The 24,880-nt window shown below is 37.6% G+C and overlaps 1 protein-coding gene across 1 annotated transcript in view; it reads left to right on the top strand.

Annotated features, from left to right (window-relative positions):
- galnt18a (UDP-N-acetyl-alpha-D-galactosamine:polypeptide N-acetylgalactosaminyltransferase 18a) overlaps positions 1-24,880 on the top strand; it is a 70,158-nt gene that overhangs the window by 19,002 nt on the left and 26,276 nt on the right. The window contains exon 2 of the mRNA XM_065291769.2: positions 23,801-23,993. Within this exon, the coding sequence (XP_065147841.1) occupies positions 23,801-23,993 (193 nt within the window). The remainder of the gene's footprint in view (positions 1-23,800; positions 23,994-24,880) is intronic.

The raw sequence follows: 24,880 nt of genomic DNA, 5'->3' as shown, positions 1-24,880 counted from the left end.
ATTATGTAGCATAATTTTATGTAGAAAACAGTGAATCACAAAAAAATGACTTTAGCTGGGATTTTTTCGTGTCAGGGTCACATTTATGCACTTAAAAAGGAGTTTCACATCAAATAGATATAAATACAGCCATGCATATTTTTTGTAAATGTATTTAAAGGTGTCATGTGTCATTACTTGGCATAGGTAGCACAGAGCACATTTAAACCCCACCATATACACTAACCTAAAGGATTATTAGGAACACCTGTTCAATTTCTCAATAATGCAATTATCTAATCAACCAATCACATGGCAGTTGCTTCAATGCATTTAGGGGTGTGGTCCTGGTCAAGACAATCTCCTGAACTCCAAACTGAATGTCAGATTGGGAAAAAAAGGTGATTTAAGCTACTTTGAGCGTGGCATGGTTGTTGGTGCCAGACGTGCCGGTCTAAGTATTTCACAATCTGCTCAGTTACTGGGATTTTCACGCACAACCATTTCCAGGGTTTACAAAGAATGGTGTAAAAAGGGAAAAACATCCAGTAAGCGGCAGTCCTGTAGGCGAAAATGCCTTGTTGATGCTAGAAGACAGAGGAGAATGGACCGACTGATTCAAGCTGATAGAAGAGCAACTTTGAATGAAATAATCACTTATCACAACCGATACGATTTTGCATATGCAGCAAAGCATTTGTGAAGCCACAACACGCACAACCTTAAAGCCGAAAGTATACTAGGGACGTCCGCGTATGCGCGCCGTCCACATGACGTCATTTTCGTCATTGAGAGGGTCCGCGGCCGGCCGCGCGGACCGTCCGCGTGCAGCCCAAAATTTGAGACCGCGCGGACAGTGCGCGTACAGTCCGCGTACAACAGCGCATGCGCGTGAAAATATTTAGACAGTGCATTCCACTATAAACAATTATACAAAGGAAACAGACAGCATTTGCGCACACACTATGGTTTTTCTTCTTTAACTTTTACTTCTTCAAAGAACAGAAAGCTCTGGAGCATGTTTGTTTGATTCCTGTTCTTTGTTGTCTTGTTGTTTGTTCTAAACTGTGTTTGCAATGGTGAATGAGTTACTTTTCTTCTCCTATCCTAATGTTTTAATGTACTGTAAATGTTGCCAAATCAGTGCTGCCCTGACAGCCTGTTAGACTAATAATTTGAATAAGAAATCATTTGTATTGCGTATAGTGTCGAACGCGGCCATGCGCGTGTAGCCGCGGGGAGTATACTCGAAAAGCTGCGCGGACGCGTGCGCGCGCGAGCCGGACGCGGACGCGGAAAAAAAGTATACCGCGGCCTTAAGACGGATGGGCTACAACAGCAGAAGACCCCACCGGGTACCACTCATCTCCACTAAAAATAGGAAAAAGAGGCTACAATTTGCATGAGCTCACCAAAGTTGGACAGTTGAAGACTGGAAAAATGTTGTCTGGTCTGATGAGTCTCGATTTCTGTTGAGACTTTCAGATGGTAGAGTCAGAATTTGACGTAAACAGAATGAGAACATGGATACATCATGCCTTGTTATCACTGTGCAGGCTGCTGGTGGTGGTGGTGTAATGGTGTGGGGGATGTTTTCTTCGCACACTTTAGGCCCCTTAGTGCCAATTGAACATCGTTTAAATGCCATGGCCTACCTGAGCATTGTTTCTGACCATGTCCATCCCTTTATGACCACCACGTACTCATCCTCTGATGGCTACTTCCAGAAGGATAATGCACCATGTCACAAAGCTTGAATAATTTTAAATTGGTTTCTTGAACATGATAATGAGTTCACTGTACTAAAATGGCTCCCACAGTCACCAGATCTCAACCCAATAGAGCATTTTTGGGATGTGGTGGAATGGGAGCTTCGTGCCCTGGATGTGCATCCCACAAATCTCCATCAACTGCAAGATGCTATCCTATAAATATGGGCCAACCTTTCTAAAGAATGCTTTCAGCACGTTGTTAAATCAATGCCACATAGGATTAAGGCAGTTCTGAAGGCGAAAGGGAGTCAAACACAGTATTAGTATGGTGTTCCTAATAATCCTTTAAGTGAGTATCAATAATGTAAAGCACTAGTGATCGAAAATGTGCTGGAGAAAACATTACTACTCTTGCTTTTCAACACTGACAAACATAACAACCATGGAGAAAAGCATCAAAATAATCAACAATTGTAGCCAGTTATTTTATCGTAAGCACAACACCTCACTGTTCTGATGTGACCAGCATGCGACCCCCTCAAATTAGTTTTAGTCACATTTGGAACTCTTGTGTTGTGTGACATTATATAAGTCAGTTTTTTGTTCAAATAATGAAGAGCACAAGAGAATCACAGATGGTGAAGTCATAACTTGTTTTTCAATGCGTGTAAGAGGGAGCTGAAAAGCGGCATCACACCTGACATTCTCTGCGTTAGCCCACCTGTTAATGAACCGGGTGAGAAAGAGAGAGAGAGAGACAGAGAGAGCGTGTACACAAGATGCAATACATTTACATTGTCATTGACTAGCTACTTATGACCAAGTGTTTCTCTGAGGGGTATTTGATTTATCTTCTCTTTGATTTTGAGTGCACTTGGTGTTTGCACGTCCTTATTTGCGAGGTCACTGATGCAGTGGAGTCTAGAAGTCCTTGACTGATTTCAATAGCGTTTCTTTTCTCAGCCGAATAAGGCCGTAATTATCATCTGTTCTCCAGGATTGTGTTTTGCATGCAGAAATTAAAAGCAATGAGCTGTAACGTTTGATTTATGCAGTCAAAGGAAATCAACAGGAGTCTGTTTTAGAGGCAGTAAGAAAACATGATCTTTCCTTGATGCAACGGCTGTTATATCACGGTTCGGATAAAGATTTAAGATTTCGAGACTACGTATTAATGCATCTTATCACCTGAAGGACACTTGCTACCATGTTTTATGGTGCTCTTAAAATTAATATGGGAATCCATGGCTGCTCATGCATTTATATTCACATAAACATTTTGTGGTCTGGAACATTGAGGTGACTTCTAGTTCACCTAATAATTCAATAACCAGCATAGCTCACGGCTGTCTAAAGGACATGAATTAAGTAGTTTGAGTTCAAGGCTAGACTTTCTGCATATTTTACGTTGTTAATCCTTTAATTTTATAAGACGTCTAATACCATCCGGAAAATGTTATCAGTGTGTCAAAAAGTCATATAAAACTTAAAGGAATATTCCATTTTCTTAAAAGAAAAATCCAGATAATTTACTCACCACCATGTCATCTGAAATGTTGATGTCTTTCTTTGTTCAGTCGAGAAGAAATTATGTTTTTTGAGGAAAACATTGCAGGATTTTTCTCATTTTAATGGACTTTAATAGAGCCCACCACTTAACACTTAACTCAACACATAACAGTTTTTTTCAACGGAGTTTCAAAGGACTCTAAATGATCCCAAACGAGGCATAAGGGTCTTATCTAGCAAAACGATTGTCATTTTTGACAAGAAAAATAACAAATATACACTTTTAAAGCACAACTTCTCGTTTAAATCCGGTCGTGACGCGCCAACGTGACCCCACGCAATACGTCATGACGTCAAGAGGTCACAGAGGACGAACGCGAAACTCCGCCCCAGTGTTTACAAGTGTGTTGAAAGAGGGCCGTTCCTACGTTGTTGTATGTCAACTGATACTAATTAATGTCTTTGTGTCAGTTTATTGTTTACAATGGTCCGCAAATGTGCATTTTATATATGTAACACGTGACCTCCCCACGTCACTACGCATTTACGTTAGGTCGCGCTGGACCGGATTTAGACGAGAAGTTGTGGTTTAAAAGTGTATATTTGTTATTTTTCTTGTCTAAAATGACAATCGTTTTGCTAGATAAGACCCTTATGCCTCGTTTGGGATCATTTATAGTCTTTTGAAACTCCGTTGAAAAAAAACTGTTAAGTGTTGAGTTAAGTGTTAAGTGGTGGGCTCTATTAAAGTCCATTAAAATGAGAAAAATCCTCAAAAAACATAATTTCTTCTCGACTGAACAAAGAAAGACATCAACATTTTGGATGACATGGTGGTGAGTAAATTATCTGGATTTTTCTTTTAAGAAAATTGAATATTCCTTTAAAAGTGAGCTTTTGTTGCCAGAGATATGAGATGCAGTAAATTCACCGTGCTTGTGACAGCACATTTCCGTGTGGGCTCCCAAGCCCTCCAGGGTCTCAATTAGTATGGCCATAGAGGTCTATGCAAGAAATCCTATTTTTATTTGCTGTTTGGATGAGGCACAAACTAATTACTTTGTGCACGTATTTCAGGTTTGTTTTATATTCGAAAGTCCTGTTATTTCACTGATAATTAAATTTTTTTCTTCTCTCTGATTTAGTGAGAAAATGTTTTCATGGATAGTAATTTAGCTCTATGTGGTGCACATAATGGCCTTACGTTTCAAGCTATATTTCACACGGCAACAAAATCCTCATTAACTTCAAGAGAAGGAAAGCATTTCACGTATGTATGATTATGTAGTGTAAGCTAGCAGCACTTCACTTGAAGCTCATTTGACAAAGTGAGAGTCAAATTGAAGTCTCACCAGTGGCTCAAATGACTCACACTGTTTCAATTGCCCAGAATAACTGATAATTGTGAGACGTGCCTTCATTTCACACTCGGCGGGTTGCGTGGATCTCCAGCGGCGAGTCATTTGGCATTTGTCAGCTTGACGCTGAAAGACCGGCAGCATGCCATAGTCATAGAGACTAATGGACATTACAACATGTACTTGTGCTTTACACATACCATGTTATATTTTATACAGTAGGTATGACTGATGTTTTGGTCCAAATAGTTTTTAATATGATGTTTTTGTTTTATTTACAGTTCCTTACAAATGGTATCACTTACATTTCTTAGGCTTTCTGAAAAAGTGGAGTTATTTTTAATGGTGTTGATTTTTAAAGGGGACATATCATGAAAATCTGACTTTTTTCATGTTTAAGTGAACGAACACCACAAACCACTCGGTGAGTAGCACAGTTTTGAAAATGAACGTTAAGTGTTGTTTTAATGACATGTTTGTGCATGGTCATGACTTCCATTCTAAAGCAGTCAAGAGACGCTTCTAAACGAGTCAAAAACTCAAGACACGACCCATTGTCAAAATTTCTGTGTCCATCACTGTAGTTCATCCAAAACAAACCAGAAATGAGACTCAAAGTGTTAAATACCGGAATTATCCTTTAAAGGTCGTCGCTGTCTTAACTTTTTGCTCTACCAGTTGACGTAACACGCAACAACCAATAAGGTAGGAGAAACATCATGACATAGCTGATAAGTTAACATTCGCAACGCTTAAAATGTGTTTAGATGGTTACATTGCATAAGAATGCATATAGACAAACGGCCACAGGCAGAAAATATATTTTAGTGACTGAGGGCGAAGCACTGGCCTGATCGGGCAAGTGATAATATGGTTTACTGGCCCAAATGGCTCTCACACTGGCCCCGGGCCACCGGGCAGTCCTTTATGTTGAGCCCTGTCATTGATACAAATGTTATTTGCCTTAGCGCTTCACTGTCCCTTTAAATGAAGCAACAGGATCCATCAAGTTGAATGCGCTTCTGCTGGTGTCATGGTGTCCATGGGACATTTTAACCCAGCAGATGCTTACATAACAGTTTCTAATGAGAAAAGCAGCCAAGATAAAATGCATCACTTAGCTGCTTGGTCATTTCCTATGTTGTGAATATAACACCTCTCAGCTGTTAGGAGTGACCCGAGTCGAGTTGACATTTAGAGTGATAGACATTTGGATTGAATTAATTAAAGGGATGGGATGGTGTCTCTATACTGAATGCTTCAAATGGGGTCATGTTAACGCACAACTTTTTGCTTTCTCTCCTTTACGTTTGTGAAAGACTTCTTTTAGAGTTTGCATTATTTAAGCTGTAATGGACATTTATAATTAATAATTTTGATGTATATTTTAGAGCACCTTCAAGCTATTTATGTGGACTCGATTGGGATTCGGTTTGTTTGCTTGGTGAGAAAGTGTTTCTGAACTAAGTGCAGACAAGCACACCAATAAAAATTGTTGTCTGTTCTCATTCCTTTAAAAGCAGGCAAACTATTCTTTTTTTTGTTGGTAACATAAATCCAACAAAAAATGATTTGGCTTTAATGATACTCAAAAAAAAAACTTAATTTTCACATGTAATTTAACATTTTTAAAAAAATGCGGCCGTATTTATCATAGTACAGTATGATGCATTTCTCATAACTGCTTGTATCTAAATATATATTGGAGAGCAGCTTGCTTTCTTCACATCTCTTGCGATGCACCTGCGTCAGACAAATGCAAGTGCCGTTCTGCGTGCTTAAAGATTTGGTGTAAATCCAACACAGTAAATCCGACCTCTTTTCCACACAAGTACCTATTTGTCTACAAGGGTAAACAGCTGCCAGAGGTCCTCATAGTGGTACTTAAATTAATGAAGCAAACACACTGTGGTTCAGACTCCACTTAAAACAGACAAACAGAGATTTGCAGATTGAATCGAAGTCTGGTTCGGACCACACAATGAAAGTAAACGGATACTAACATTCTGCTTAATATATCTTTTGGTTTTAATGTGGGTTTGGAAGAACTACCGAGCGTGTGAGGTGACAAAATTTGTGAACTATCCCTTCAAACTTCAGAATGGCTTACATCAACCTTTATTTTCTCTGGCAGGGTACTAAAAAGTGGCCTATTTTCTGTCTCTCTTGCGGTTAAACAGATGGCCAGTCTGGGCGGCCGATCACGCTCCATCCCATGTACCAACTCTTGACTTCAGGCTAAGCCCCAAATCGGCAAATATAGCCTTACTTTCTCTTTTGTCATCATCCCTGGAGGGTCTTAGAAAGTGGATCAAATATATTTCCTAAGTTTGCCAGCAAGCTGTCGTTTCCCATAAGCTACTCCGAGCAAGATGTGTGAGCAAATGGAGCGTTCGGATGGGCAGGACACGCACCTTCTGTCACTGTAGCTTCGGGTTGCCCAGCTTCAGGTCACAATATTGTTTAATTACTGTGGTTTGAAAATAAGCACTGCTGGGTTCATTGGAAAGCTGAACAAGCTTAAATTTCCCTCACAAACAAAAAAACACACTTTTCTGGTGATGTTGATTTCGAGTGAGCTTTTGGTTGGTGTGTGCGTGCCCTATTCTGGGTGAAGTGCCCATATAAGGACTTCCACTGTACTTCCGGCACTGAATTTGCCCATAAAAGAAATAAGTATGAATCTTTCATGTTCAAAAAAAGCTTTTCAAAACTTGTTCGAACCCTTCAAAATGCATTCGCCTTTTTGACACTTTGCCTATGTTTAGCATGAGGAATCCAACTCTTAAACAGTGTTAATAAGTCAAAGGGGCTGTTTACACTTGGTATTAAGATGTGTTTTTATCGATCGGATCAGAAGTGGACGAGAGAGACACATTACGTTTACACCTGGTATTTAAATCCGTCTTTTTTGTCCACTTTCGACCACTTCTGTGCTGAATACTGTGAGGGGTTGGTCTGTGAGACGGTGAGCGAGTCTCTTTGCTGTCATTCAAACGCGAGCGGGAGTAATGATGAGTTTATATGCACGCAAACTAATATTATGTCGGAGTCCACTGCTTGTTTAGCAAGTAAACATGCAGAGTTTTTTTACATGTGCATGTAAGAGCTTTCTCAGAATTTTCAGCGCAATTGATGAAACAGGATCGCGCAACTTTCACACGCTTTCAAAACAAAACTACGGAGATCAGCCGCTTTAGATTTATCAATGAAAGGCTAAAAATAGCGCTGTTCACCGTATGTTCATGCCAGAAGTCAAAAAAAGACATAAAACTTGTGTTTAATACCTCAGATTAGATAAATGGGCGGAGAGAAGGCGGTCGCGTGTGGCTGTTCGAACACATTCAACCACATGTGCGTTACACAGCTCCAAAGCGATCCGATCGAAAGTGGTTTCGACTACCTTTGGATGTGGATGTGTGAAAGTGGTCGAAAGTGGACGAGCTCAAAACGTTTTGAACACCGTTTACACCTGGCATTAACGTTGTCCACTTGTGATCCGATCGACAAAAACGCATGTTAATGCCAAGTGTAAACAGCCTCAAAATGCATGAAAAGCTTTAGACCCCTCTTTTAACTCTTTCCCTGCCAGCATTTCTTTTTTAAAGTTGCCAGCCAGAGCCAGCATTTTTCATGATTTTCTCAAAAGTTGAATGCCTTCCAGAATTTTTTTTTTTAAATATATAAACATACAATATATTAAATAAAGAACAAACAAAACAAAAAAATGTTTCATCCTATCTTGATTAGTTCTCTTTTTTTACAGCTGTTTGCCCTAGGACGATACTTTCATTGCAGAAGCATGCCACCTGTTGGATAATAGTGGTATTATGGATTGCCGGAAATACTCGTCATTGGCAGAGAAGCGTTTTGTCTTAATTGACGAGTTAACTCATCAATGGCGGGGAAAGATTTAACTGTTTGGACGAAAGTAACAAATAAGCATCTTTCTCTGACACTTTAAAATGCTTTCACACTGCCAAACATGTGTTGTATTTATAAAGCAAGTGTGCCTCTCACTTTGCGCTGGTTGCTATTTGATCACATCATCACAAATTAACAAGTTTATTAAATGTATTCAGGGTTTTTTTACTTATTCGACCGAACACCAATAAAGCCTTTTTGACTAGCCGAATAGTTTTGGTTGCCAAATATTCGGTGCATCCTTTATGGCAACATTCACTCAAAGACAATGCCTACAAAGTTGCTATCCAAGCTACAAAAATTAGTTTTTTATAGATTTAAATTTCTAGTTTTTGTGTAGCCCAACAGCTGCAATCTATAATGCAAAATATACAAACTACTTTCAATGCAGAGTTGTTTTCCAAACATGATTGCTGGATGATTTTGTTCTAGTTTCCATGATCTTGCGTGCATTTTTAAGACCAGTGAATATTTAATTTACTCTTTAACTTTTCTTCTGGCGACTCAAGAATTTCAGTTGACCTGCGACACTGCTGCATTTGCCGGTGTATTATTAGATTTTATTGCTTTTGCACATACAGAGAGGACACATTTTTCAATGACCGTTATGTTTCCAGCTTAAGAAATCACCAATTAAATCTTATTTGCCGTTGCTATGGAAAAGGCACAAGTTATTACAAATGCATCTGAATCATAAACTAGCTTTGAATTAAACTGTGCAAGTCCCTGAATATACAGAAGATGAAATCTGTAGGACACTTCAGGTTGAAAGACTTTGCAATCAATCATGTTTGCTAAGAGGCATTCCATTAAAAAAATTCCCTCATTGATTTACTATGATTGTGTGGTATTTTATTTCTTTCACGAGCGTAATCTGTTTCTATTTGCTGACATTAAGGCTTGTTTGAACTACTAACTTCAGAGGAATGACTAATATTTGATATGTGATTTTAGTAAGTGCTATGGGAATAAGATTGGCCTGGCCTATATCAGTATAATTAGTCTACTTTGAAAACTGTAATAAAAAAGCAGAGAAGATAACAAAAGTTGTAGGTAATGTGAATGCCCAGAATGAATCTGCAGTTTTAACCCACATAATAAATGCACTTAAACACGATAACTGTGTTACAAGAGCTGCTCGCTATTTCTAGGTAAAAGCATAATTAAATTAGTTGCAATATTTAGTAAACAAACATGCAAGAGCTAGTGCAAATTGTTCGGTGCAGATTTATTGTAAGCCTACCTGTTTGTGTGCACACATTAGCAGCAATAAAGTAAAAAAGCTTATGAATATAATGGCTTGCATTATAAGGTCACGGCCCTTTCTGTTCTGAAAACATTGGGCATCTCTCTGTTTACAACATGGCTTTATTTTATTTAAAGGAATATTCCATTTTCTTAAAAGAAAAATCCATATAATTTACTCACCATGTCATCCAAAATGTTGATGTCTTTCTTTGTTCAGTCGAGAAGAAATTATGTTTTTTGATGAAAACATTGCAGGATTTTTCTCATTTTAATGGACTTTAATAGAGCCCAACATTTAATACTTAACTCAACACTTAACAGTTTTTTTCAACGGAGTTTCAAAGGACTCTAAACGATCCCAAACGAGGCATAAGGGTCTTATCTAGCAAAACGATTGTCATTTTAGACAAAAAAAAATGCACTTTTAAACCACAACTTTTCGTCTAGGTCCGGTCCAGCGCGACCTAACGTAAATGCGTAGTGACGTAGGGAGGTCACGTGTTACATGTATAAAACGCACATTTGCGGACCATTGTAAACAATAAACTGACACAAAGACATTAATTAGTATCATTCCACATACAACAACGTAGGAACGGTCCTCTTTCAACAGACTTGTAAACACTGGGGCGGAGTTTCGCGTTCGTCCTCTGTGACCTCTTGATGTCATGACGTATTGTGTGGGGTCACGCTGGCGCATCACGACTGGACCTAGACGAGAAGTTGTGGTTTAAAAGTGCATTTTTTTTTTTCTTGTCAAAAATGACAATCATTTTGCTAGATAAGACCCTTATGCCTTGTTTGGGATCGTTTATATTCCTTTGAAACTCTGTTGAAAAAAACTGTTATGTTTTGAGTTAAGTATTAAATGTTGGGCTCTATTAAAGTCCATTAAAATGAGAAAAATCCTGCAATGTTTTCCTCAAAAAACATAATTTCTTCTCGACTGAACAAAGAAAGACATCAACATTTTGGATGACATGGTGGTGAGTAAATTATCTGGATTTTTCTTTTAAGAAAATGGACTATTCCTTTAAAGGGGCCATTTCACAAGACTTTTTTAAGATGTAAACTAAATCCTTGGTGTCCCCAGAGCACATATGTGAAGTTTTAGCTCAAAATACCATAGAGATAATGAATTAAAGCATCTTAAAATTGCCACTTTGTAGGCGTGTGCAAAATGTGCCATTTTGAGTGGGTCTTTTAATATGCAAATGAGCGGATGAAGTTCAAACACTAATGATGGTGGTTTGATGCAATTCAAACTTAATTGTGCTGTCAATTTTTTTTCTCTCTTTCTGTCTCTCTGCACTAAATGGCTGTGCTGTGGTTGGATAGTGCAGATTATGAGGTGGTATTATTATTAGTGATGCACCGAAATGAAAATTCTTGGCCGAAACCGAAAACCGAAAAAAGGAAACCAAGGCCGAAAAACCGAAACCGAAACACCGAAATAAATTATTATGCCAATTTTTAGTACAATTGCATTTAACCCATTACTGGGTGTGTGACGAAAAAAAAACCTCACAGTTCGGATCACATTACAGTTTTTGAGGCACAGATCAGATTATTTTTCGGATCAGCAAAAAGCAGGTGGGAAAAATCTAATAAAAAATAAAGACATTGCAAACATTTATAAAAGAGAACAATGTTGTACATTAATAAGGTCTGAAATTAGCATTAGGTACAGAAATCAAATTAAATGAATCATAACACAATCAATTAAATATATAATTATTTTTTAGAGCTATTTGTCTCTTTGTCATGGGTTGTTTGATTAACATTAATGACACAGACTTAAGTAGGTTAATCTGACTGTAATCTATACATACTCTTAAGACATAAACAAATGTTTTTATTAGAAAAAGAATACTGTGGAGAGAATTTTGTTTATATGTGCCCTGTCAATAACAGCGAGATTTTATGTTTGCTTGTTTTTTTTTAAACGCGTTTCTCTCGTATGTGCACTACCGAGGGCACTTAAACGCATGCACATACAGAGACCGAGGGTGAATCCCAAACAGCGCAACAGTCGCTCCACATAAAAACGTTACGTTGTGTTTCATTGCTTTATTCGCCAAATGTATGTTAATGGATTACAGTATGAGACACATTAGCGCGACTCTCTCTAAAGTTTACACATCAAGACATGCTTAATCTTTGCAGACGCGTGCAAACAGCTCGACCGTGAGTGAAACCTGCTTGAGCACGAAGGGGAGGAGTGGGAGACGACTGATCACCGTGAGTGAAACCCAAGCGCTAGCGCACAGATGGGAGGGGTGCGGTTCACATTCATTTTCGGTTTACATTTTCGGCTGGATTTTTTATTTCGGCCCGAAACCGATAATGCCATTTTCGGCCGAAATTTTTGGCGGCCGAAATTTCGGTGCACTCCTAATTATTATAATCAGAGCTCCTTATGACATCATAAGGAGAGCCTAATTTCAATGACCTATTTTTCTCATGCATGAAAATGGATTACTATAACTAAGTTATTGAGTTGATCTTTTTCACATTTTCTAGGTTGATAGAAGCACTGGGGACCAAATTATAGCACTTAAACATGGAAAAAGTCAGTTTTCATGCCATGGCCCCTTTAAAGTAGAGATCGACCAATACTCATTTTTTTAAACCGATGCCGATAACAAATATTTGGATGCTTATGTGCCCGATAACCAATATGCTGAACCGATTTTTACTTACTGTTATACTTTTGTCTTTGACATAATTACTACAACATGACTGAACTGAACAAACCCTTATAATAATCATCATCATCACAATCACTCCCTCTTTGCATACAAAGTCATAAACAGAGGGGTCTGAAAGAGTGAAGAATAATATTAATTTAATGAATAATGTAGAAACTATATTACCAATACATGGACTATTCCAAACACCCCTATCATTTCGTCAGAAATGGACTGATCCAAAGTTCGCGCTCCGGTTGCCAGGTTACGGAGCGGGAGAGAGAGAAAAGCAGAGTCGTATAATAATAGAGTTACGACACTCACATAGACGTCCGTTGTAAGAATGGAATGCGGAAGTAACAGCGTTTCATGTAGTGACCGGTAGTGACGCATAGTTCCAAACGCAGCACTGAAGCCCATTCATTTCAATGGCACCTGCTGGTAAATCGATGAAATTACCGTTTCTCTTTACATTTTCGGACATTTCATTAATATAGTCAACAGTGATATTTTATGAACTCTGCTGTAGGTAATGATTATCGTTAATAATAACTAGTAAAAATTTTATATTTTAATGAGTTGTGTATAATGTGTGAATAATATAGATTTAATGGTTTAATATTTTATTACTGGTGGCCATCTACTTTATACTTATCTCTTTTTATATATTACGAGTAACACTAGGGGGCAACAGCGACAAGCTAAATGCCTTATAAGAAAGTCACACTGCTTCACAATGCTGCTATGTGTTTCATTGTGTTTGGTAAGTAATACAAGTGATGTATCCTCGAAAATCATGTATGATTATATTAACATTTAATGTGAATTTAAAATATGAATTTAGTATGTTTCTGTTATGCTTCACTGTTACAAATAACCGCGTTTGCGATCTTTTTTGTGATTTTAATATATTAAAAGTGTAGGAATTATGTTTTTAGCAGATTGATAGCCATTTATATAGCCATATTTTGCTACAAAAATAAAAGATCAACTGTGTTGTTGTAGTTGGTATAGATAACCACAGTTATATTTGGATCACAATTAACTGTTTATCTTTATTAACTGATTTACTGTATTTCCATCACTCCCTAGTAAAAAAAAACGTTATAAACACAGTAAGTATAGTGATCAATTCCCATTACAAGCTAATATTTACCTAAAATAGCTGAAAACCTATGCAAACAGATTGACAGCCCTGCTTGGTTTGGAACTGTAGAACGTTACATGAATCACGTGACCGCGCGGCGGCGAGATCAAAGCGTTTCGTAACTCTGTTATTATACGACTCTGGAGAAAAGTATAGCGGAGTTGGCTGCTTATTAAACATAGTTTATAGAGTAAAACAGGTGGATTAAGTGCCTTTTTTGGGATATAATATCGTTGTTTTGACAAGCAAACTGTAGCCTTCAGCAGTCCAACAAGTAGTTAGCAAAGAGATTTTACAAATAATATCACTGACTGCAATACTACATTCAGGAAAGTAACAATCAAAACGGCTTATATATCACTGAATTTCTTAACTGGTAATGTTATTTGATGTCAGAATAATGAATATTTTGTTGTTATAGCTTATGAAATGGCTGTTGAAAGCGCTGTTTATCTATGCATTTACTCACGCATTAACTGTATCAAACTGTGACCTCTTGCGGAGGTAATAAATAATTAATTAATATCCACAGACATTTATTTATACATTTTAGCAAAATAATGTCTATCTGGGAAATGTTAATATAACTTAGGGTAAATCTTGTTAAAAAATGTGGCTGTGCTTTAGCCTTCAACCCCGGTACCTGAACAGCAATATGAACGTGATTTTACGATGCTAATGATAAGCATAAATAACAGAAAAACGAATTTAATTTAGCGTTTTTAATTCCACAAAGCATTAATTCATGGCTGTTTTATTCATGCAAAGCTACGTCGTTATTGGGACCGGATTTATGGATCAGCCAGCGTGACTCTGTGAGTTCGTCTCTATTCTTGGACAAGCTGCATACATTGCTTTTAATAAATCCACTTATTTAACATAAAATACATTAATGCACAAATAAGATGTGTTATAAATGCCTGCAAATATGCGAAGTAAGTTTACTCAAAGACCCTTTAATGAAGTCGCGTCACTCTGCCTTCATATTTTCTGTGCACGCTGCTGCTGCTGTGAGCTCCTCTCCTCAGATGCGTCCAGCGCGCAATTCTCAATTCTCTCGTTTATCGGTCAATCCGATATTACAAAACCGATATCCGGTCATCGGAAAATGCTCAAATATCGGGGAAAATATCGGAAAACAGATATATTGGTCGATCTCTACTTTAAAGGTACAGTATGGTATTTTTGGTCACATCTAGTGGTGAGATTGTGGATTGCAACAACCTCAATTTCGAAATGCAATGAGAAGCTACGGAAGCTGGCACAGGGCAAACACGCTGTTGTCTGAGACAACGTAGGGATGAAACGCATTTTGTAGAACAGTTTGTCCATTTAAGGCTACTGTAGAAACATGATGGCAACTTCCATGTAAAAAGACCTGTGGTGTATATAGATAAAAACGATAATGTAAACAATACAGTTTATTATTTAAGGTCTTTATACACCACTGATAATATGGTTATGTATATTATATTGCATTTTTTGTAAAGAGATTCTTTTAAAAGTTACACATTGCACATTTAAGCAGATATTATAGTATAGATTTATAACACTCATTAATTAGATTTGGTAAAGGATAAAATGTGAAGTATTCAGCTCACCCCGGCTAAAAAAAAACAAACAAATGCAAGGAAGATATCTGAACCTTTCCATTTGTTGTATATTTAGCTCTTACAACAGATCTTATAACAAACATTTAGTCTAATGATCAGCCTAATGACATCACTATAGCCCTCTTATCTACAATACTGCCTATTTCCGTTACCACCGTAATGGTTCATTTTCAGCAACGCCAAAATTGATTAAGCATTTCAGATTGTTATCTAGCAGGCACCATTTGTCACGGTTACAAAACACTGCTCTTGTCGTATAGCACAGCTTTGTAAAATTGCCCAGGGTGTCTGGTCATTTTGCTCTGCAGTGTGAGGCTTTTCTAGCAGCTCTTGACTGGCCAGAATGCGTAATGATGGCTTGTGTGCAAATAGATGATCCAAGCCTGGCAAAATAAGATGGAGAGAGAGGTGCTAGAGAGAGTGTCGAAAAACAAAAGCTATTTGGATGACGATGCTTTGGGTTGGATGAAAGCAATGTTATTTTCGGTAGTTTCCTTGCCAAATATTTGCACTGGTGTGAAAGATGAAATTGGTCTATGGTGATACGGATGTGTAGTGCTTTGTTTGCAGAAATGTTATGATATGAATTACATTACACTGACCTGCTTTTCGTTAACAATTCGCATGCATAATTAATGGATGCATACGCTTTCCAAGAAGATGATGTGTGTTACAGCAACAAATCTTTGATGGATATTTGGACACGCCGCACGTAGAGTTGGGCATTACAGGGCTAATTTAATCAAGCAGAGTGTCCTGTTACCTCTTTACTGTAAACATCTTAGCTCATGGTAGAGGCAATATGATAATGACATCATACCTTTAAAATTGACATCATCGTAGCATTACTGCACATCAGGAGCTTAAGGTGCAATGTGTTATGCATAATTAAAAAGTGATATTTTTGTTTACATTTACTGTATACTGGCACGGTCCATGATCTACAATACCAATATGGTTATAAACCGTATAGAAAAGTACGTGTTTTTCATATGATTTATATTAAAATATGTGGTTTTGTGTGTTTGTGTGTGTTTTGGCTTCTATAAAAGGCTTTTACCCCCACTTGGAGCCTGAAGCAAAATGCCCCCTAGTGGTTATAATGTAGCCATATGGTTAGTATGGTAGTTATGTCTATATTTGCTTTATGCATTTTATCCGAAATGACTTCTTTGAAAGTATAGTGGAGAGCGGGGCACAACCTAACACTTTTTGGTTTTGGCCCAGTCATTCAAAAAATATTTGAGTTTGATAAGTCATATTTTTATACAAGCAACACACACATCTCTGCTACAAATGAACTTTTGAAGTTTGTTTCTAGTACTTACCATTATTGGAAAATTACACCAAACGTGACAGAAGTGCAAACGTTACAACTTACCCCATAGGTGGGGTTAATTGTAACAGTCAGGGGGTTAGTTAAAACACTTGCTAAAAAATAAGTTTGCAGGCAAATATTTCAATACTATTTTGTCTATATACTTGAAGTGGGTACTGTTTATATATCTGTCTATAATAGACAAGTATCCACACTGTATTTATTCATCCAGCCCTTTAATAACAATAGTTCAATTCTAAATGAATACAAATGTCTAAATATATGCGAAAAAGCAGCACAATTATGACAAAACATTTTTTATATTTGACCCAGTCTGTAATAACCACACTACAGTTTCAAAATCAAATTCTAAGATAATGAGCATCAAAGTCTGATTTTAGACGTTCATTTCATTATGATTTCAATCTTTGACGTGACCTTATTCAGTCAATATTAAAGATATGAACAAAAATAAATTTGACAGGCGATTTTTGATAAGACGGGCACATTTATTTTGTTGGCAGCCAGCAATCATTCATGTGTAGCCTATTTAAAACAACGTCAAGAATTACGCTAAAGTTAGCGCTTATAATATTGCAAGTGCTAAGGGGTTAGTTGTAACACAGCGTTACAATTACCCCGCTGGGTCAAAATATTTTCAAGCCCACCAAAAAAGTTGCTAAGAGCTGCAGACATATTTCAAAACGATGCTATGTTTTAGTCAACAAGACACTGATTAATATGACATAGCGTTGGATTTGGTATCTTACACACCCAACTTGAAAAAATTTACTTACATGCCACCAAAACACTCGTTCATCAATAACTCTCTGGAAAAACATTATACATTTCCAATAATTTGCGGGAGATCGTCTTTTGGCAGCAAGAAAAATTACCGGAAAAACAAAACTCTCAACCTTGTGCAACAATGTAAACAGTCCGTGTTACAACTAACCCTGCATTCGGTTTTTTTTTTGCCCCACGCACCTTTACAGTTTATCAGTCATGCACTCTTTGGAAATTGAAATTATGGCTTGTGAGATGTGAGATGCTGTTTAGTCTTAAAAATGCAATATTGCATTTGCATGTCCTTTTTTTAGTGCAGTGTCTTGTTTTACTTCAGCTCTGCAGACTTGGCACAGGCAGGCAGACAGCGCACCACAGGCAGGCTCAGACATGCCATCCGTCTGCTGTGATGCCTCCCTACGGAGGGTCTTACATTTAAGACTGGAACAAGTCTGTTTTGGCATGGATCCTTCCTACAATATTGCTTTTCATCACATGAATCTGTTCAGCATGTTTGTTTTGTATGAACCCATGTGGATACAAAAAGATCTTTCATTTTAATGGAAATATTTGCTTTTGTTATGCAAAAAAGCCCAAAGCTTTGAATGTCTTTTTTTTTGGTATCTTGATTTATTTGTGGAAATAGTGAGAAGCCAGTCTTAGTAAAAAATCAGGGCTGTACTGTATGTATATGGGTTTTGCTGGGTTTTGTCTAACCAAACTTACTGCTCTGTATTGCTAAGCACAGCAGATCAAAGGATTATATAATAGATTTATAACAGCCTTGTAAAATGAGCTTCTGCTTTATGTGGGCTTGGATATAATGAAAAACCAGATAAGAAATTTTTTTAAGTTAACATGAATTTTATACTGCGTTAACTTTTCCTTTGTTCAGATTTGCAAAGTAAAAGTAAAGTTTAAAAGAGGTTGTTAATGTTATATTGAGGGGCAACCTTCCGATCTCTCTGATGAAGACAATACGGAAGTGATTTAAACTGCAATTCATCGATTGGCGCTAGAGGCTGGCTCCAAAAGGGAGTAGAAAATAATGTTTACAGCCTGGTATAAAAATAGTTTTTGGTCTGTATAGCTAATTTTGCCCTTCATGACAACTGTGAGGGAGGTGAATTTTTTTTACTTATCTTTTTAAATTACATTAAGCATTAAAGTTCTGCATAATTGAGGGCGTGGCCACTTGAGTGACGATTGAACAGCCACTGCTGTCACTAGAATCGACTTAGGCAGGCGTGGTTTCAGCAACCAATCACCTCAGCTTTACCCACGTCCCGCCTTTTTACCCATTTTCGGATATCTGCGAGTGATGCGCGGTGACTCGCGGCCAAGATGGCGACGGCAGGCACTGTCTACTTTAAGCTGCAAAAACGATCTTCAGAAACCTATGGGTGACGTCACGGACACAACCTCTTGTCTGAAAAAACAGCATAGACCAGCATGATTGCCATGCTGGTTTGGTGCTGGTTTAGCTGGTGGTCACCAGCATACCAGCACCAAAACACAACAAATCCAGCGTATGTGTTATATGCATTTTTGGAGGATTCAGTTTTATAAATATTGCCGTTAAACTGTTGCTATTTCGTTTAAAACAAACTTTTTACTTTTGTTTATTTGAAACAAATAGAAAAATGTAATTGAAACAAATTAGTAAAATTAGAAATTAGATTTAAATGAGTGGCAAATTGAGTTGTTTCCACAATGAGTAAACAGATTGTGCCTATTAGCCTGATATATTTAGCTTGTTGCTAAGCACCTCTGCATGTTATTTAACAACTACTATTAATAGAAACGATGAAATGACACACTTCACTTCAGCTTTGAACTTCATGATTTTTGTAATATTAAACATATTTATTGGAACATTGTTTAACCTTTCTCGTTGGTTGAGCAAAAAGATAACATGTAATACACATAAAACACTGTTGAAAGCATGTATACTACATGTATATGTGCTTACTTACTTACTGTAATACATTCGGATTGAATTTGAGGAATATTTTTCTTAGATAAAAATATACACCACCTTTAAAGCATTAAACCAGAACAATCAACCCTTTGTTAACATGATGATAGATTCAGTTTTTCATCATGTTTTATTCACTTCTGCCAGCTTTGTGGTTTCTATTTACTTAAAATTTGTCTTTTCTTGCCTTGAATTTGAAACAACAGTGTCAGTCATTTATTTGATCATCTTCTAAATCTTCATTGCAAGAACAACAACATCCAGTAGGACCAGAGAGTATACTGTATAATTTATAGAGGTCTTATCTGTATTACACAGTAAATGTAACTTTTAAACAGAGGGTATGTAGAGGTTAAGTACTGTTATTCCTCATGCTGTGAGAAGCAATGTGGCTCCACATTAATGTCGGTTATTATACTGAATGAAGAAGTGTACACAAGGATTTAGCTGGTTCGGTTTGCATAGGCCTCGCTGGTACAGTAGATGCTAGAGGTGTGAATCTTCACTGGTTCCTCGATTCGATTAGATTCCGATTATTAAGTTAACGATTCGATTCAATTCGATGTTACGATGCATCATGATGCATCACGATGCATTGCATACTTTTTTTATTACTGCACATTGCTACATTTATTTTGATGAATGAAAGAAGTCAGATACAGTATGTGAACTCATTCTTATTTTGTTTTCTTCAAGAAGTATACTAAAGTATACCACTTAATAGGAAACAAGACAAACTTGTTCTGTAAACAGCAGACAACAACAGCATTTAAAACTAAAACATTAGGAAAAACGAAAAGTGCATAAAACTGTCAATTAAAGCATTATCAACACTTGCATCCTTTAGCAGCTCGGGGTGAAAACGGTTAACGTGGTTTCTTAAATTATTTGTGCATGGCAGGCTTTACACACAGTGTGTGTCTTGTCCAGTTCGTGCTTACCAGCATGTTCATAGATGCCAAAATGAGACCAGACATCGGCTTTTAAAATCCCCGGTGCATTTTTTATCAATCGTGTCTCACAACCCTCCGCCATTTTTTCTACCGCCACATACCTGTACGCGACGAATGACGTCAGCAGGCTATAATCGATTATGGGTTATTACTGCATCGATGCAGAATCCTCTACCCCCGCATCGCGATGCATCGCACAATCGATTAATTGTGACACCCCTAGTAGATGCCATAAAAAGACTTGCTAGTTTGAAGGCCTTTGAGAAATACTAAAGATGATTTAAAGGGACAGGAGCCTGAACCGGTTTGAATTTGCTTACCTGTAAACGGCGGTTCTTTAAAGGATTTTTCTAATCCATGAAAGCCTTGCGTTCTGTTGTGAAGTTTGGTTCATGCTGCCATATCTGCTGTGGCAGAGATGAATTATTCTCCTCGGGCCAGCGCTGTTCAGTGACTGTAATTAAATAACCTCTGCTGTTCATTAGCATTCCTTAATTACCTGCACTGGCCTTTCATCATTCAGTGAACATTGCCAGGTCAGTCTCTCTCTCTCTCTCTCTCTCTCTCTCTCTCTCTCTCTCTCTCTCTCTCTCTCTCTCTCTCTCTCTCTCTCTCTCTCTCTCTCTCTCTCTCTCTCTCTCATCTCTCTCTCTCTCTCTCTCTCTCTCTCTCTCTCTCTCCCTGTTCTGCCAGCACACTCAGCATTCATACATCTGCACTCTGTCATATATTTCTTAGTATTTCAATTGGAAGTAGTAGGAGGTAGATATTGCTGTTTTGCTGTTTTGGTTTCCTAAAGACGGGGGGAGAGGCGATCATGGATCCATGGATCACCGTTGTGGGAGGTTTGGCAGCTGATCTGTAGTTAACATTGTTTACACATTTTACACAGTAACATTAGTTCAGTGTATTTTTTGATACACACTTTGCAATGATTTGGACTAAGGAGATCTACTTGTTGTTTATATTTCTTGTTATCAATAATACTACAAAATACTCTAAAAAGACTTTGCTGTTATTGATTCTTTGCGAGAATCAATAACAACAAAGCCGATTGTTTATGTTAGTACTGCTGAAACAACAATGTAACATCGCTACATAGTAGAATAAACTTAGGCAAAGTGTCAAAGAAGGACACTTTAGCAGGATTCGTTCGAGTTTCCAAAGGTTTTTTTCGAACATGAAAGATTCATATCTAACAATCTTGCTTTATTACTTTTTTGGGCAATTCAGTGCTGGAAGTACAGTGGAAGTCCTTATATGGTCACTTCACCCGGAATAGGGCACGCACACACCAACCAAGAGCTGACACAAAATCAGCGTCACTAAAGAAGTGTGTTGTTGTTTGTGAGGGAAATTTAAGCTTGTTTAGCTTTCCAATGGATATAGTTTGTTTATCTGGGGTATCTGCGGAGTTGTGCGTGTGTGTTAGTTTAACACTGGATTTTGTTGAAATGGGGCGGTCCCTATCGGGTAATAAGTCACAGATGGTAAGTTAAACTTCAAATATGTGTGTTTTGTTGGCAAGTGGATATAATTTAAATTACCCAAACGTGTAGTGAATCATAATTTATCCAGAGATAGTGGGATAATGTTTTGTGTGTGTTGCTTGTTCGTGACTCGCTCCACCCGTGGTACGCCTCGAGGGGTTCAGGTTTATTCAGAATCAGTATAGCTGATCTGTCTTTTATAAACTTAAAGACTTTTTGGATATATGAAGGATGTAATACTACTCTATAGATAATCAAAATTAACATGAGATAAGCAAAATGGCATGTTATGTGAGCTTTAAAGGATAATTCCGGTATTTAACACTTTGAGTCTCATTTCTGGTTTGTTTTGGATGAACTACAGTGATGGACACAGAAATTTTGACAATGGGTCGTGTCTTGACGTTTTGACTCGTTTAGAAGCATCTCTTGACTGCTTCAGAATGGAAGTCAATGACCATGCACAAACATGTCATTAAAACAACACTTAACGTTCATTTTCAAAACTGTGCTACTCACCGAGTGGTTCGTGGTGTTCGTTGATGATTAAAAACAAGTTGTGTAGCGAAATACAGTTTCTGTCGTGTTTTATTTGGCATTTTGTAAAATTCCATTGACTTCTCTTGGAAGACTCATTGCTCGCTGATATATCACTCCGCCGCCAGGAAACGGAAAAGGGGTCTGTTTACATGTGGTTGTAGTTTTTTCGCTTGGTTTCTCTCAGAATAAATTTTTTCCATATTTGATGGCTCAGTGACCAGCTTAAGGTTTGAAGTTGAGCTCGATTGTGACTGTCTATACGTTAGACACCGAGCGTACTTGTATGGCAAAGTGGTTGTCGCCATCAAGTGGTCGGGAGTGTGCTAACGCTTCAGACTCAAATATAGAGCGGAAGTATATACGCGGTTGTGAGGTATCTGAAAAAATAGTTCCACTATTGCAAATAACACGGATTGAAATCATACATTGCGCCAATATATTTGTTTTTAATCATCAACGAGCACCACGAACCACTCGGTGAGTAGTACAGTTTTGAAAATGAACGTTAAGTGTTGTTTTAATGTCATTGACTTCCATTCTGAAGCAGTCAAGAGACGCTTCTAAACAAGTCAAAAAGTCAAGACACGACCCATTGTCAAAATTTCTGTGTCCTTCACTGTAGTTCATCCAAAACAAACCAGAAATGAGACTCAAAGTGTTAAATACGGAATAATCCTTTAATGTAAGTAATTGTGCAGGTAACTTTTTTGGCATTGGACTAGATTTGAAAAGAGATGATTTTCTACATTGTTTTCAGGAAGTCATGCAGTTCAAAAGCTGCTGCAATTGCAAAAGTTTGCGACACTACTGTGAAAGAACAACAACATTTCTTCTTTTTCTTCTTGTTTGCAATCTTGATAGTTAGAAGGTGGAATAAAAATGTCCCATTTTGTCCAGATCAATAAAGTGAACAAAACATTGTGCCTGTTAAACTTGGCCCTGGCAGGTTTATTGATAACAATGCAAGTTTTGATTAGATTCAACTTTATGGTCATTCTGCAGAGTACAGAGTCAATGAAATCCTGTTAGTATCTAACCAAAAGTGCAAATAGCAATAAATGTTGCATTGTTCTGAGGTAGAGAATCAGAGACCGGCTCAATGCAAATATCTTTGAATACAATACAAGGTGCAAACGTATTGTATAAACACAGAATTGGTGCGTTGTGCATTGTTTATGTGGCCGGGGGAAAATGTAAAACGGGGAAAAATATAAGACGGCAAAAGAAACTGGGTTATTGTACAGTGCAGGTTTTTTGATGTAGTGTTCAATGCCTAGGGTTAGGTAGGCTGCTGGTGTGACAACAAAGGCTCCTATAAAGTCTCCTAGACGGGAGAGAAGTAAACAGTCTATGGTTGAGCAAAGAGGTATTTCTGTGATTAAGCTAATTTGTGGTGAATGATAGGGGGTCGGTAAACACCAGTGGTGTATTGAGCGGTTTACCCACTTGTAAACACCCTACCTTTAGGAGGGTGTTGCACAATAATGCTGTTCACAGGAACACAGTGTTAGTAAAAAGTAAAGACAACCCCTCGGTTTTCTTGTTGTTCTTCCAGAAAAACCTCTGAAGGACGGGGACGACACGGCTGACCTGTCTCTCTCAGACTCTCTTTTTGCCCACTGGGGTCGCGACCTCGGACCGGAGAGCCGTAAAGTAGCCCTGAAGAAGTTCCAGTACTACGGGTACAACGCTTACCTCAGCGACAGGCTGTCTCTGGACAGAGTGATTCCTGACCTCAGGCCTGATGGGTAAATGAATTATTCGGCACTCTAAATCTTTCTCTTTCTTCTTCGCTCACATCTTATCCATGACTAATATCTGCACGCAGTGTTATTTTAAAGATATTGATTTTCTTTCATCACTATGCTTGTTATAGTGAACAGAAATATTCGATTGGAGATGTGGAGATGGCATTCAAAATTTTCTTTACAAATTATCATTCCGATTTTTCTAATTAACGCAGAATTCAAGATTTTTGGAATGGTGCCCGGGAAGCTTTTATAGACAGCTGTTAGCACAAATGTGATGCTTTTCTCATCCCCTAGCAATAGTAACATCTCATAGAAATGTGTAATAAACTGAACTTCCTATTTTATTAAAATATTCCTATTTAATAGAATAACCTACAATAACTTCAACAGAAATGCTATGCATCATTCCTTTAGGATTATAACTATAGGTGATTCTCGCTAAATTAGACTTGCTAGGTGTCTTGAAACATTTTGTTAATAAAAGTAAATGCTATCAAAATAAGAAGCATACAGTTATAAACATCTCTTCATGTACTATTTTGCACATGATTTCAAATGACATCATAAAACCAATTTTGTTGTTTTTTCCACATTTAAGGGGAAAATTTTCATTACCGCAACGTGTCCATGACTGGATTTGGGTTCTTTGACATGGAAATATTTATAATTAAACAATCTAAAAAATAAAAAGCTTCAGTGCATGTTATACTATAAACATTTACAGTAAAGAAACATGTGGTATTTGGTGATCACTGTTAAATGTAGACAATATAAAAAGGAATATAAATGTGTCCACGACCAATTTTCTCATCCTCCGCAACAATTTTCAATCATTGTTTAAGCCCTCAAGGAACTAACATTTAAAATAAAAAATGTTGGAAGGG

This window comes from Paramisgurnus dabryanus, chromosome 23 (genome assembly GCF_030506205.2).
Source record: "Paramisgurnus dabryanus chromosome 23, PD_genome_1.1, whole genome shotgun sequence".
NCBI classification, from domain to species: Eukaryota; Metazoa; Chordata; class Actinopteri; order Cypriniformes; family Cobitidae; genus Paramisgurnus; species Paramisgurnus dabryanus.
Note: the sequence above shows the minus strand (reverse complement) of the source record. Positions and strands in the feature narration are given on the sequence as shown.